Below are 14,509 nucleotides of genomic sequence, written 5' to 3'. Positions count from 1 at the left end.
GGATCAATACACCTCATTTCCTGCCAGTCATCCTCTACTTAGACCCAATTTTCACATCTTTTCTGAAGTTCTTGACAATTTGTATCCGGGGTTTTATGTTGTATCTGAGATTTTGCAATAGGCAAACAGATAAATATCACTTTGAAATGCAAAATCAGTAAGAAATACATATTATAGCGATTTTCGAACTGGAAGCATTACGCTAATTACTATTTCCATAAACTATCCTGCAGCAAAACCTGTCGATGCGCCAATTCATCTCTGTGCTAATATGTTAAATTTGACAACGCCTAAAATTTGAGCCAAAATATGTTTACACTATACTGAGTCATGCCTTTTATATATGTATAGGAAATCACCCGTCTATACTCGGTATAAACATAACATGGAATATTCGGTAAAATACATTACTTTAGTATTTTAGTCTTTTCGCATACGTTTAAAATTTATTCTGTAAGTTGATGGTATCAAGAATGGTAGCATGAAGCTGCTAACACTAACAGACCATCGCCTGTTTGAATGACTAGGGACCAGCTGTTCAAAAGATGGTTAGGCAAATCACAGTTAAACAACAATTGAAAATTCCTGATAATATAATTTCTTATCAAACTAACTTGACAAAATTTTATGAAACTATAACACTCACCAGTCTGTTTCTACATTAACCTGCTTAATTTTCAGGAATACACACACTCAGGTTTTGAAGTAAGGGAGAAATGAGATGTTATTAAGATAATCACCGTTTGAACAACTGGACCAAGAGCTCTTCATAGGACGTTAATAAAACACTTAACCAGACCACCCCTTAATCACTGTCCTGTAATGACCGGAGCTGTTGATAGGACGTTAATAAAAAAATAATTCCGACCATCCCTTAATCACTGTCCTTTAATGACCACAGCTGTTGATAGGACGTTAATAAAAAAAACTTAACCAGACCCCCTTAATCAACATCCTTTAATGACCAGAGCTGTTGATAGGACGTTCAACAATACACAACCATCCCAAACTATCCCTTACTCCAACACCCAAGGGCAAAATACAACATATAAATTTGATATTTTAATGCGAGAAAGCCTAAACAGGTACATATAAAGGAGTCTGGAACTGAAATTGCTGGATGAATTTTTCAGCTGAAGTTAATTTGGTCAATTTTAATGCACAATATAATGTCATAATATGCTTTATGAATTGCCAATCTGTGCCGATAGTATGATAAATATAAATAGGGCAAAAGTATACTTATATACCTAGGAATAAATAAAAGCTTATATGTTGTTTTCCATTTCTACTGACAGATGTAATCGCATTGTGATTAAGTGAATTTGAATAAAAACTTGTCTAGACTAATATGGCTTTGAAGGCGAAATCATCATTTCTTTTGGACTCTGGCGGCGGCAGGATAGATGACAAAATTTGTTTCCACAATATGAAACATATGAATGATAACATTTGCAATATCATGTTATAAAACATGTTGATAGAAAACAGAACAGAACTCAAAACACTTTTAATGAGACGTTTAGTGAGAGTAAAACCCCCCAAAAAAGACAAAACAGTGATATATTATCGTATATAACATTTTTACTAACTTTTAATAAGATGAAATACAGGCAACAAACATAATCACTAACGATATTGTTATTGACGGTCGAGATCAGCTTCACAGTGGGGACAACAGTCACCGTCCGTCAACTTAGGGTTAGGACAAAGGAGAGGGGTACATTCCGGAGGGTTACACCAGGTGGATCCCAGCCATTGACACCGGTGGGGACAGGCTGTAGAGGATTGAAATATACATTAACCAGACAGATTGATTTACAAACAGTTTAAACATGTATGATTTACTAATGCCGCAACAGTCCACCGTTAGAACCAATCTTTCCATGAAACACTATCATAAACGTATAATTAATTTTCCATTATTTGTACGCAGAATGCGGCTTTCTGATTGGTTGAGATATTTTTTTCATACCACTATATTTCAATTTGTATTCAAGTTGGACTCAATGAAACTACCAAACTTAATCTGTTTCATTTGCTCATGAATTTGACCAGATTAACACTGATCAGTGCGTATGATTACATGGTTTAAATCCTTCCGCGGAACGATTTCACTTTTTCTACATTGTTGTTATAAACATGGAATAATTATTAAAATTATCAGATTTATAATGTATTCTTGTATTTTATGAAAACCAGATATGCTAGATACTTCTATTTTGACAAAATAATGTTGTTTTTAATCCTAAAATTGCGGACTATTTTACTCGACCGACTAGACATGCACAATCCGGAACTCCTCGGGCTTTTCCGCATTTGGACTTGCACAAGCTTCGAGACATTCATATCTAGACCGACTTTTTTTATTAGAAAAAAAAACAACAAACAATTGAATTGGAAATTCAACATGAACTGCTTCGCATTTCATTAAATTTGTCTCAAGAGCAACTCAATTCATGACCCCATGAAATCGACCAAATCAAGATTCAATCCTTAAATGAAAAAAAATTCCGAGAATGGCGCGAAAAATGTGACGTCACAATACGACAATTGACGTTACGTATTGATTTGAGAAAAAGAATCCCATATAAAACCAGTAAAATTGTACATGAAACATGTTTTAAATTAGAAAATTATTTTCAAGAATTAATTATAAGCGTTGATGTCAATTGTTTTTTAGCTTCATAGGGGTATGAAACAGATTTTGTTTGCAAACTTCTCTAAGAATCCGCCACGCGGATTCATACAGTTTGCAAACAAAAGTTTTTTCATACCACGATGAAACTAAAAAAAATTGACATCAATGCTTAAAAAGAGGGCAAAACGTTGACTAAATAGAATACACAATTTTCAAAATAGGCGAAATCGGAATAAAAGTCAGGAAATTCTGGTCTAATCATTAAATGTTGGAACAGTTACCAAATAAAGGTTAGATACCGAAAAAGTTAAAATCTGAATTTCTAATGGTGCCTTGCATTTTGGCCTTCATTAATGTGTTTAAACTATTTAAGTAGGAAAAATAACAGATGTTGATTTTATGCAATAAAAATGGGTGACAACCGAATGTTAATGTTTCTACCTTAAAGGGACATCTCGCACAAGATTTCTGGCTGTTTTGTTCCTTTTTGTACCTCTTTCTCATTACCATTAAAACTATTGTCGGCATCAAAATATCGTACCTGCAGTTGGGACAAGCGAAATTGGAGTGAATATTCTCTGCCAATGTGACATAAGACTGATTAATATTGGGGAATCCAGAAAGTCACAGGAGGGTAGAACGTATGCCATGTTTAGGTTAAATACACAAGGATGTACACTGTTTACTTATTAGTTCCGTATTTTCATCACTTGTAAGGCTTACAAAAAATTTATACCGTTCGGCTTATACAAATTAACGATTTCCATACGAACAAAAGTAAACGTTTTTGTGCAAATTGCATAAAAAGGCCAAATGAAATACTAACTTTTGCAATTATCGTCTTAAGTATCCTAATATACTTCATACACATCAGGATAGGTTAAAATACAAAAGTATCGTGTTCCTGTGTCCAAGTGTCCCTGTTTCCCTGTGAAACAGTTTCCCTGTGTATGAGTGTCCCTGTGTGTCAGTGTCCCTGTTTTCATGTGTGTCAGTGTCCCTGTGTGTCAGTGTCCCTATGAAACAGTGTCCCTGTGTGTCAGTGTCCCTGTGTGTCAGTGTCCCTGTGTGTCAGTGTCCCTGTGTGTCAGTGTCCCTGTATGTCAGTATTCCTGTGTGTCAGTGTCCCTGTATGTCAGTGTCCCTGTATGTCAGTATTCCTGTGTGTCAGTGTCCCTGTGTGTCAGTGTCCCTGTGTGTCAGTGTCCCTGTATGTCAGTATTCCTGTGTGTCAGTGTCCCTGTGTGTCAGTGTCCCTGTTTGTCAGTGTCCCTGTATGTCAGTGTCCCTGTATGTCAGTGTCCCTATGTGTCAGTGTCCCTGTGTGTCAGTGTCCATGTGTGTCAGTGTCCCTGTGTCCCTGTGTGTCAGTGTCCCTGTGTTTCAGTGTCCCTATGTGTCAGTGTCCCTGTGTGTCAGTGTCTCTGTTTGTCAGTATTCCTGTGTGTCAGTGTCCCTGTGTGTCAGTGTCCCTGTGTCTCAGTGTCTCTGTGTGTCAGTGTCTCTATGTGTCAGTGTCTCTGTGTGTCAGTGTCCCTGTATGTCAGTGTCCCTGTGTGTCAGTGTCCCTGTATGTCAGTATTCATGTGTGTCAGTGTCCCTGTGTGTCAGTGTCCATGTGTGTCAGTGTCCCTATGTGTCAGTGTCCCTGTGTGTCAGTGTCCATGTGTGTCAGTGTCCCAGTGTCCCTGTGTGTCAGTGTCCCTGTGTGTCAGTGTCCCTATGTGTCAGTGTCCATGTGTGTCAGTGTCCCTGTGTGTCAGTGTCCCTGTGTGTCAGTGTCCATGTGTGTCAGTGTCCCTGTGTGTCAGTGTCCCTGTGTGTCAGTGTCTCTGTTTGTCAGTGTCCCTGTGTGTCAGTGTCCCTGTTTGTGAGTGTCCCGGTGTGTCAGTGTCCCTGTATGCCAGTGTCCCTGTGTGCCAGTGTCCCTGTGTGTCAGTGTCCCTGTGTGTCAGTGTCCCTGTGTGTCAGTGTCCCTATTTGTCAGTGGGCCCTGTGTGTCAGTGTCCCTGTATGTCAGTGTCCCTGTGTATCAGTGTCTCTGTGTATCAGTGTCCCTATATGTTAGTGTCCCTGTGTCCGTGTGTGTCAATGTCCCTGTGTGTCAGTGTCCCTGTCTGTAAGTGTCCCTGTGTCCCATTGTACCTGTATGCCTGTGTCCGAGTGTCCCTGTGTCCCAAAACTGCAACATTAGACATCAATAAAGCATTACCTGTGTCACAGACTTCGCAGCACAGATCGTATGGCGCTATGATTGTGGTGTTACAGTAGGGTGGGGGAGGGGGTGGAGGACAAGGAGGGGGTGGGTAACACCTCCAGGGGTCAGGCCAGTCACTTGACCTTGCAATAGGTCGGTGATGTTTCGTTACGTCGCCTGGAAATACAAAACTCTTCCATTAACAAATAAGCCATTATATAATTGGTTTAGTCCCATTCATCTAATGAAGAATAGAATAACAGCGAAAGATTGTTCGCTTAATTGGCGTCTTTAGTACGCAGACAAGCGAAAAGGCAAACTATCCTAATTGAGCCATCATTGATGCTCGTGTAATAAAGCGTTAATGATGACCAAGGTCAAGGTTGTTCCATTTCATGTTGACGCCTGCCCTATTGAGGCCAAATGATGTCTTAAATTAGCAACATGTTCAAATTATTCTATCTTTATTTAAAGAGTTTTACGTCCGCTATTACGGCCTTACGGCCTTTCAGCTGACGGCAATTATTCTATCCGTGACTGCCGATTGAAATACTGTATCTAAGATGAAATCTGATTGGCTGTTACGTACAACCCAATCAAAGTTAGCCATGTAACAGGCAATGGCCGAATAGAATATCAGACATCATTTTTTCATAACATATGGAAATTACGTAAGAAACTATACATGTATCAGGAAATCGTCAATACTAGTTTCTTTGGAAGTCAATACAATTGTCAAACAACTGTATCCGCCTGCTGTACCCGATTTTCGGTCTATTTCAGACAAAAGCTTCTAGATTACCTTGATTCACAGCATGCATACACCGTACAAAAGATGTGAACTAAAAAGGCTGAACCTATTATTCCCAGGTCTTTTCATATTGATTATTACTATTTTCCAGTCCGCCGTTCCCATTTTAATTCTTTATAGACTCGTCACTCTGAACGGTTTTATTATTATTAACAAGCCATTCATTCCCTATTTAATTCTTTATAGATTCGACACTATGAACGGTTCCTTTATTATAAACAACAATTGTAGGAAAGAAGACGTTACCTTCGGGGCAGGTTTGGCAGCACTGGCCCGGGAGGGTGACTGGATTAGAACAAGGCGGTAGTGGACAGGGAGGAGGGAAGCAGAAGTGATGACCATTTACCTCGCATGGGTGAGGACAGCTCGTCTTCACCACGTCATTTCTACCTATAAATAACACAAACCACACAGTTAACAATGTTGGGAATCTCGGAAGAGTTACTTCCCCTTGTGTGGACTTTCCTGTGGCGGGAGATGCGATTCGCTCTCTTCGACCCAAGCTATGAACCAGCAAGACGTGTGATAATTCCCCCTGTCATAAACTTCGACGAATTGGAGCGTTTGGTGGCCTCTCCGGGTCTTTGTGAGTGGGGACGGCTACAACAGGGATCTGTGTGACCCTTTCTGTGTTAATGTAGACTTGTTTAGTTGTTGTATACCTGTTTTCGTAAATAAAGTCTGTTGAAATCTTACAATATCCTAATCTCATATCGATATCAGCCTAACTCACAACAGTGAATCTTTAGTCGTGTTTGTTATGTCACCATTTGAACAAAATCTAATAATTCGCCCATTGCCGACCCTGTCATCGAGTGAGGTGCCACAAAGGTAAAAGTTTTGCATTAACACAACTTACCCTCCCCTTCGCAATGATAACAGCAATCGCCAGGTGTGCGCACCCACTTCGGACATGGTTCCGGTGGGGGACATCCGGGTGAGTAGCAGTAGACCTTATCGTCGACCTTACACGAGTGAGGACACTCTGTAACGAAGCAACAGATTGTAGGAATCTTTAACAAAATACAAACACAATCGAAAATTATGCAAACTAGTGAATATATTTACCGCGGTAAGTCAGATCAGAACGACATTCAACGACCAAACAGGTTACAGGCGAGTGACGGAATAATCATTTTTTATCGATAGAGCAATGGCTCAAAGTGAGTGACAGCCCGAATATTATAAATATATATTCGAGCCACGCTTCACCTTTCAGAGATGTGACTATTTGATAGCACTTTTAACATCAATATTTAGATTCCGATTTCTTTTTCTATATATAAGCCTTATATAGAGCAGTGCCAATGATTAAGTTATAAAAGCAGCTTAACTCAACAAATATACAATCTAAAATGTGTTCAATTTTCTAAAAATAAGTAAGAATAGACAGTCGGGTATCGAAGAGATGGGTATCTCGTGTGACTCCAGACATACGTGACGGATCGAGAGCGACATACACACCACATTACACGGTGTCTCTGCCACTCAGAACAACTACTACTATGGCAGTTTATAATTATAGGTTTAGTGAATGCTAACCGGATCGACATTAATTAGTAGATAGTGTGGTTTCTGCCTGAAATGTCGTGTATATTGTACATCGTTAAACTTGTAATAAATAATTAATAACATCATTTTAACTGGAAATTAGAAAATTTTAAAAGGTTGAAGGATTGAAATTGGACTTGAATAACATTCATTATCGGCTATTCTGGAATCACCACATTAAACTACAAATACTGCTCCGAGACGAGAAATGAAACAACAAAATAAAAAAAATGGAATCGAAAAAAAGCTGAACGATCAAAAAGATAAAACCAAGAACCGGATGTAAAAGAATTCATTGATAGACTCCACGAGCCGCCATGTAAGGAGACCCGGATAATGAACCCTCTTAGAAATATTTTATATACATATATATGTAATATATATTGTCAGGCATCATCCTTGTACATTGTTTTACGTCACACATCACACACCTACATCAATGTATATACAACATAAAGATACATACACAAATGGTACTACTGACATACCTATATAAATCGATAGCAATGTGTATCATCTGGCTGTCCGCAAGTCCACTCAGTGTGGTAACCTACCTGTACGATTAGGACAATGTGGACAACACTCCCCGGGGGTGGTGACGGGATTATCACATGGTGGGAGGGGACATGGTATAGGTTCACAGAACTTGTGCCCGCCTTGTGTACAGGGATGGGGACAGTCATGGTCCTCCTCGCGTTTGCCTACTACAGCACTGTCTGCAACAAAACAACAAAACAACCGGTAATTACGCTACTTTCAGAGTTTTACCGTTTGTAGCAGTTATATACCGATATCAACGCGGTTATTAATCGGTACTATAGCGGTTATTTAGCGGTACCATAGCGGTTATATACTGGTACCATAACAGTTGTACGCCGGTACCATAGCGGTACTATACCGTTCCAATAGAGGTTGTATAACGGTACCATAGCGGTTATATACCGGTACCATATCGGTCATATACCGGTAATATAGCGGTGTTATACCGGTACCATTGAGGTGATTTAACAGGTTCCTTCGTAGTTGCGTTATAAGTGGACAGAAAGTGTTACTAACGAGCTATTCCCCCGATAGATTATCTGTTATGATGGAGTAAACAATTACACTTGTATTGTATGCTTTACTTTAGAAACGTTCCTTTAATTCGTAGTTATTCGAGGTATGGGTTTACGTTATTACTTTTTTTCACTTCAGTCGTCAAAAATGTTAATTTTTTCCTGGAGAAAATTAGACAAGTATAAATCCTAATAAAAACGTGGTTGCAGCGTTTAATACTGTACATCCACTTTCCGTCCTCTTTGGTTCACAAGGCTGTCTAACTTACCACAGTGAGGGCAGCATTCCCCAGGGGTGGTGACAGGATGATCACAGGGAGGGAACGGGCACGGGATAGGGTGGCAGTACTTGTGTCCTCCTTGTGTGCATGGGCTCGGACAGTGGTCGGTCGTGTTATCTGTGTCAAATAAAACATTGAAACAGAGATGTAGCAATCATAATTCTCCAAGTCCAATAAAAACGCCAAACATACTTCAGACTTTGAGCACCACAAATTGGATATGTTAATTCATATTAACATTTAAATCTAACTTTTCTCTGGCAGAACATTGGTAATAACCGTCTGACCTATGACATGTTACCGCCTAAACTTGACTTCGGGACTAGACGCCATGTTACCGTTTTACCTTGACTTCGGGACTAGGCGCCATGTTACCGTCTAACCTTGACTTTGGGACTAGGCGCTATGTTACCGTATTACCTTGACTTCGGGACTAGACGCCATGTTACCGTATTACCTTGACTTCGGGACTAGACGCCATGTTACCGCCTAACCTTGACTTCGGGACTAGACGCCATGTTACCGCCTAACCTTGACTTCGGGACTAGACGCCATGTTACCGTATTACCTTGACTTCGGGACTAGGCGCCATGTTACCGTATTACCTTGACTTCGGGACTAGGCGCCATGTTACCGTATTACCTTGACTTCGGGACTAGACGCCATGTTACCGTTTAACCTTGACTTCGGGACTAGGCGCCATGTTACCGTATTACCTTGACTTCGGGACTAGACGCCATGTTACCGCCTAACCTTGACTTCGGGACTAGGCGCCATGTTACCGCATTACCTTGACTTCGGGACTAGACGCCATGTTACCGTCTAACCTTGACTTCGGGACTAGACACCATGTTATCGTATTACCTTGACTTCCGGACTAGACGCCATGTTATCGTATTACCTTGACTTCGGGACTAGACGCCATGTTATCGTATTACCTTGACTTCGGGACTAGACGCCATGTTACCGCCTAACCTTGACTTCGGGACTAGACGCCATGTTACCGTCTAACCTTGACTTCGGGACTAGGCGCCATATTACCGTCTAACCTTGACTTCGGGACAAGACGCCATGTTACCGCCTAACCTTGACTTCGGGACTAGACGCCATGTTACCGTCTAACCTTGACTTAGGGACTAGACGACATGTTACCGTCTAACCTTGACTTAGGGACTAGACGCCATGTTACCGCCTAACCTTGACTTCGGGACTAGGCGCCATCTTACCGTCTAACCTTGACTTCGGGACTAGACGCCATGTTACCGTATTACCTTGACTTCGGGACTAGACGCCATGTAACCGTCTAACCTTGACTTCGGGACTAGACGCCATGATACCGTCTTACCTTGACTTCGGGACAAGGTGCCATGTTACCGTCTTACCTTGACTTCGGGACTAGACGCCATGTTACCGCCTAACCTTGACTTCGGGACAAGGTGCCATGTTACCGTCTTACCTTGACTTCGGGACTAGACGCCATGTTACCGTTTAACCTTGACTTCGGGACTAGGCGCCATGCTACCGTATTACCTTCACTTTGGGACTAGACGCCATGTTACCGCCTAACCTTGACTTCGGGACTAGACGCCATGTTACCGTATTACCTGGATTTCGGGACTAGACGTCATGTTAATTTTTACCTGTGGGACAGTGTGGACAACAATCTCCGTGCGTAGTAACTGGGTTGGAACAGGGTGGATGGGGACAAGGTAAATGGTGGCAGTACTTCACTCCATCATGAATACAAGGGAAGGGGCAATCCTGTGTGTCCCCTCCGCCCCCACGGGATCCTGTGTCCCCTCCGGACACTCCGTCCCCATGGGATCCTGTGTCCTCTCTCGACACTCCGTCCCCATGGGATCCTGTGTACACCGTAAACAACAGAAACACTCCGAACAGTATACGTAACATTATTACATTGTCTATTGCCTATCTTTACACTTATATCAAGGTGTGAAATTACCGTATTTACCAAATCAAGTGCTCTGTACATTCACCTACTTGATTTTTTAATAAATATCATTTTCTATCTTTTATATAATGGAGAAAAATATGATTAAATCGAGAACATTATCAACAAAACTGTGTGTCTATACCTTGTAGTTATTCTGTATATAGAATCCCTTTTTTCTGCGTTCTGTTAATAATAAATTAGATACATGACTCCACTTAATGACGTCATTGCATAAGGTCATTGTATCACAATCGTGTCTATCATCCTATATATAGATTTGTCTGATGTGATGAGAGAGAAAAACATATTGATAGCATGTTATTATAACTATTAATCCGACGTGACACGCCCTTTGAATGGATACCGGATAGTCACGACGGAAATGTACTACTGTTCACAACATTGAAATAAGAGTTTTAATCCTGAGATAATAGCATAATGTGAAATAATTAGACAAACATGTCCTCAAGTGAATTCCTACTTACTGAGAGGGTGAGCACCTTTCAAACATATTTTCAGTAGATCACCATTTAAACGTGTATATTTAAGCATTGAACGGCTTTCAGTTGGCATTCATATTGACTATGAATGCCAACTGAAAGCCGTTCAATTCTTATATTTACCATCTGCGATTTTTTATTTGTCATGCGATTTTTGTTTTGAAATTTTCAAATTCAAATTTCCCGCGCTTACCAGTAGCAGAGATCACTTCCTGTTGGCAGTTCATAGGCTGGTGAACACGCAACTGAATTGGTAGGGTTATATAGTGGCAGTGCCATACAATGGTAAATATATGCTTATGACTATTTTCCTTTATTCCCCCCCCCCCCCCCCCCCCCCCCATTTTTGTTGCACGGCAATGTATCTGACAATATTTACATTTGGGGTTCATTGCAATTATATAGACTGTTTGAGAGCTGTGTCGTTGATGTACGTTTGGATACCATGCATCATGCTCAAAATTGAAGTGTTTATTATATTTTCCATGTACTATTTTGTTTGCCAGTCAGCACGCGACCATGTTGCATCTGTTCCATCTATTGGCCAAAAAAACCCAGATAACTGTCGGTAAGGCGGGAATTATGAATTTAAGATATGATCTTTTAGAGAAAAACATTTTTTTAAAGTAAGAGGAATGTAAGTGTAAAAACGTTGAACTGTTTTGGTATGGTATTTATGATATTTATATTTACATTTCCACTGTGTGTTCTCTATATGAAGGTACTAACAAAATTAGCGTTCATTCCTCGGTGAACAATTAACCTGCCGCGTATGAATACATACAGTACATTGTTGACGGTGCCAATGCAGAAGTGTGAATATAAAATCGCGTTTGATTACACATGAAATAATGTTTTATCAACTTTAAAACTTGTTAATAATTGTAAAATTGAAGACAACATTTCAATATTTTTCTTTCATGATGATTAAAATAATGAATTTGTGTGGAACTATATTTTGTGTACTTGTGTACTTGATTACCTTTCCCGCCAAATTGGAACTATCTGTTACGCTGTTACATCGATCATTCAGCTGTTTTGTCACTACGTATAACGAACGTAGAATACTGTTTCTTATGATTTTTTTCAAAGATTACGTTGAAAAATAGTTTTGAAATGTAAATATAAGAAATAACAATTATTTCTTAATTGAACGCCAGAGCCTTGCAGACAAACAAATCATTATTCCGATATCGCGCATTATGATTTGCTAGCTTACAAAGCTCTGGGGTTCAAAAAGATTATTAATACCATACAAAAAACGTTCAATGCTTAAGTGATGATCGCCAGTTTTACCGTTATCTCTGGCGGTGGTGTGTGGGCGCGGTTTATTAGGTTAATATTGGTACGTAGATGAAAATCTGAGGTCAATGTTCCTTCCTTATCAGCCTTGTCTTAGTTGTAAGTTTTAATCTAAGACTGTCAATTTAGGTAATATTTTGATCCAAGTATTTACATATAAAAAAATCATCGATGTAGTCTCCACCGACGGTTCCCATAATTATCAAGCTCTTTGTTAGATACTCGTTAATGCGCCTACTTGTTCCGTCATACCGCCCTACATACAATTGTACAAATATATAGTTAGTTCTCATTTGAAAATCTTACCTAACCCAGTGGGTGTCGTAGATAAACCATATAAGAGGTACTTACCCTTCCGAAACGCATGGTCTTGTCCCCCTGATACATCTATACAAAAAATAGCCTTGTGATTATTTTTCTTTCGATTGTTGCCGTCGTCTTATAAAATCTGATTCATGGCTTCGTTTGTATGTCGGTATTCTATTTTGTGATTCTCACTCAAACTTAAAATCCCACATAATACTACCCAGAAAAATCAACAACACAATACAATTCAGAATAACAACACATTATATCTTAGAAAACATCAAGACAACTCAGAAAAAAATACAATTCAGAAAAAACACACAACTCAGAAAAAGTAAAAGCACAAAATAACTTAGAAAAACAAAAAGCTATCTAAATTTATAAGTTACGAGGTACATTAACGTTGTTGATGACGTAAACAACACTTTTTTCTGTAGATACTGAGGTGTGTTGATATGTCCAATGGTTGTCGTACAGGTTGGGTTTGTCCTTTAATTGTTACCGAGTGCAAAAGAGTATGTTTCATTAACATGTTATTAACAAAGGGCTATTCAGACAAATAACTACGTTATTCCATTTGTCAGTGGTTAGTACAGTTTATTCTAAGCTATTTGAATCAGCTTGATCGAGAGTAATGACGTCAAAAACAGATGTATCTGAAGTAACCGGGATTGAGAATGTAAATATTCACTCTTGTACTTCAGGCGATCCCAGGTGTATTTCGTATTTCCTTTGTTGATATGTGGTACAACCACACCCTATCAGTCCTTACATTTAACAAAATAATAACTAAATGAATAGAAGCGTTTTTGTCTGCTATGTTGTGAATTTAAAGATAGAAAAAAATACATATCCAAATCATATCGCAGTCACCATGAACAATTTTAATATAGCAACAGAAAAGTGAAATATATACAATTGTATACAGATGTGATCAATATATCAGATAATAATGGCACTTTGTTTCTAATGATATGATGATTTACGGAAATCAGATAACCAATCTTAACCTTGTCTTCAATTAAATTCAAACTTTATTTATAGTCGGTACATAACAAGTCATCAGTAGCTCTAATGAGCCATTACAACCGACTCAAACAGTAAACGACATGCACAGATACAAAATAAATACAAATAAATAAAAAAATTAAAGTGTATTCACCTGATTGTGAGTTAAAGAAATATGTTTTGGAACTTAAAACATTATAAAATTGTTAAATCAGATAATTGCAGAAAACAATTGTTTGGATATATATTTCTTTTAGCGTTATCTTTTTAGATATAGCAGTAGCACTTTGAGACTATTTATAAAAAAAAACGTCTGATGTTATGTGTATGTCTATATGTGTTGTCTGTATGTATTAACATTGTGGCCCATACCAGCTGTTTGTCAGTGTCCTGAATTGTGTGAGTGAAGTTGTTGTTCTGAAGTGGTCTGGTAGGGCATTCCAGATTTTAGGTGTTTTAACAGAAAACAGTGCTTGCCATGTTTTGTTGTCCTAACATGTGGTATATCTGCAGTGTTGTGATATCTGAATATGAATAAGATGAGAGTATACAACCATATCCATCGAACTTATGTTAAACAAAGCATGGCTAGTACATTTCGCTTTGTTTAACATAAGTTCGATGGATATATATATGGTTGTATATGATTGAAGTATCTGGATGTAACTCGATGTCCTGGCAAATCAGATGTAAGGTATGCCGCCATATCGCTTTATCAACACTGAACTGCGAATTTGGAATACTCTTATCTTATTTAGTTTCAGAAACAAATATTGTTTACAAGCAGTTCGTGTTTTTCATGAAATTAATGTCTAATACTGTTTATGTTCAGATAGGCATGTAGGAAATTTCCAAAGCTTAGATACGTGTTTAAATGTATTAAGGCATTTTGGCGTTTTTAAG

General features: G+C 39.0%; 1 protein-coding gene across 1 annotated transcript; it reads right to left on the bottom strand.

Annotated features, from left to right (window-relative positions):
- Positions 1-1,564: 1,564 nt before the first annotated feature.
- Positions 1,565-10,447, bottom strand: LOC117316349 (cysteine-rich motor neuron 1 protein-like). Its single transcript, XM_033870890.1, has 7 exons — positions 10,177-10,447; positions 8,525-8,653; positions 7,755-7,916; positions 6,509-6,634; positions 5,896-6,039; positions 4,854-5,015; positions 1,565-1,778 (listed from the first exon to the last, which is right to left on the bottom strand). Exons 1-7 carry the CDS (start codon positions 10,445-10,447, stop codon positions 1,642-1,644), a joined length of 1,131 nt encoding a protein of 376 aa, XP_033726781.1. The 3' UTR covers positions 1,565-1,641.
- Positions 10,448-14,509: the final 4,062 nt, after the last annotated feature.

Source organism: Pecten maximus, chromosome 18 (assembly GCF_902652985.1).
Source record: "Pecten maximus chromosome 18, xPecMax1.1, whole genome shotgun sequence".
NCBI classification, from domain to species: Eukaryota; Metazoa; Mollusca; class Bivalvia; order Pectinida; family Pectinidae; genus Pecten; species Pecten maximus.
The sequence above is the reverse complement of the archived record's forward strand: the minus strand, read 5'-3'. Positions and strand labels throughout refer to the sequence as shown.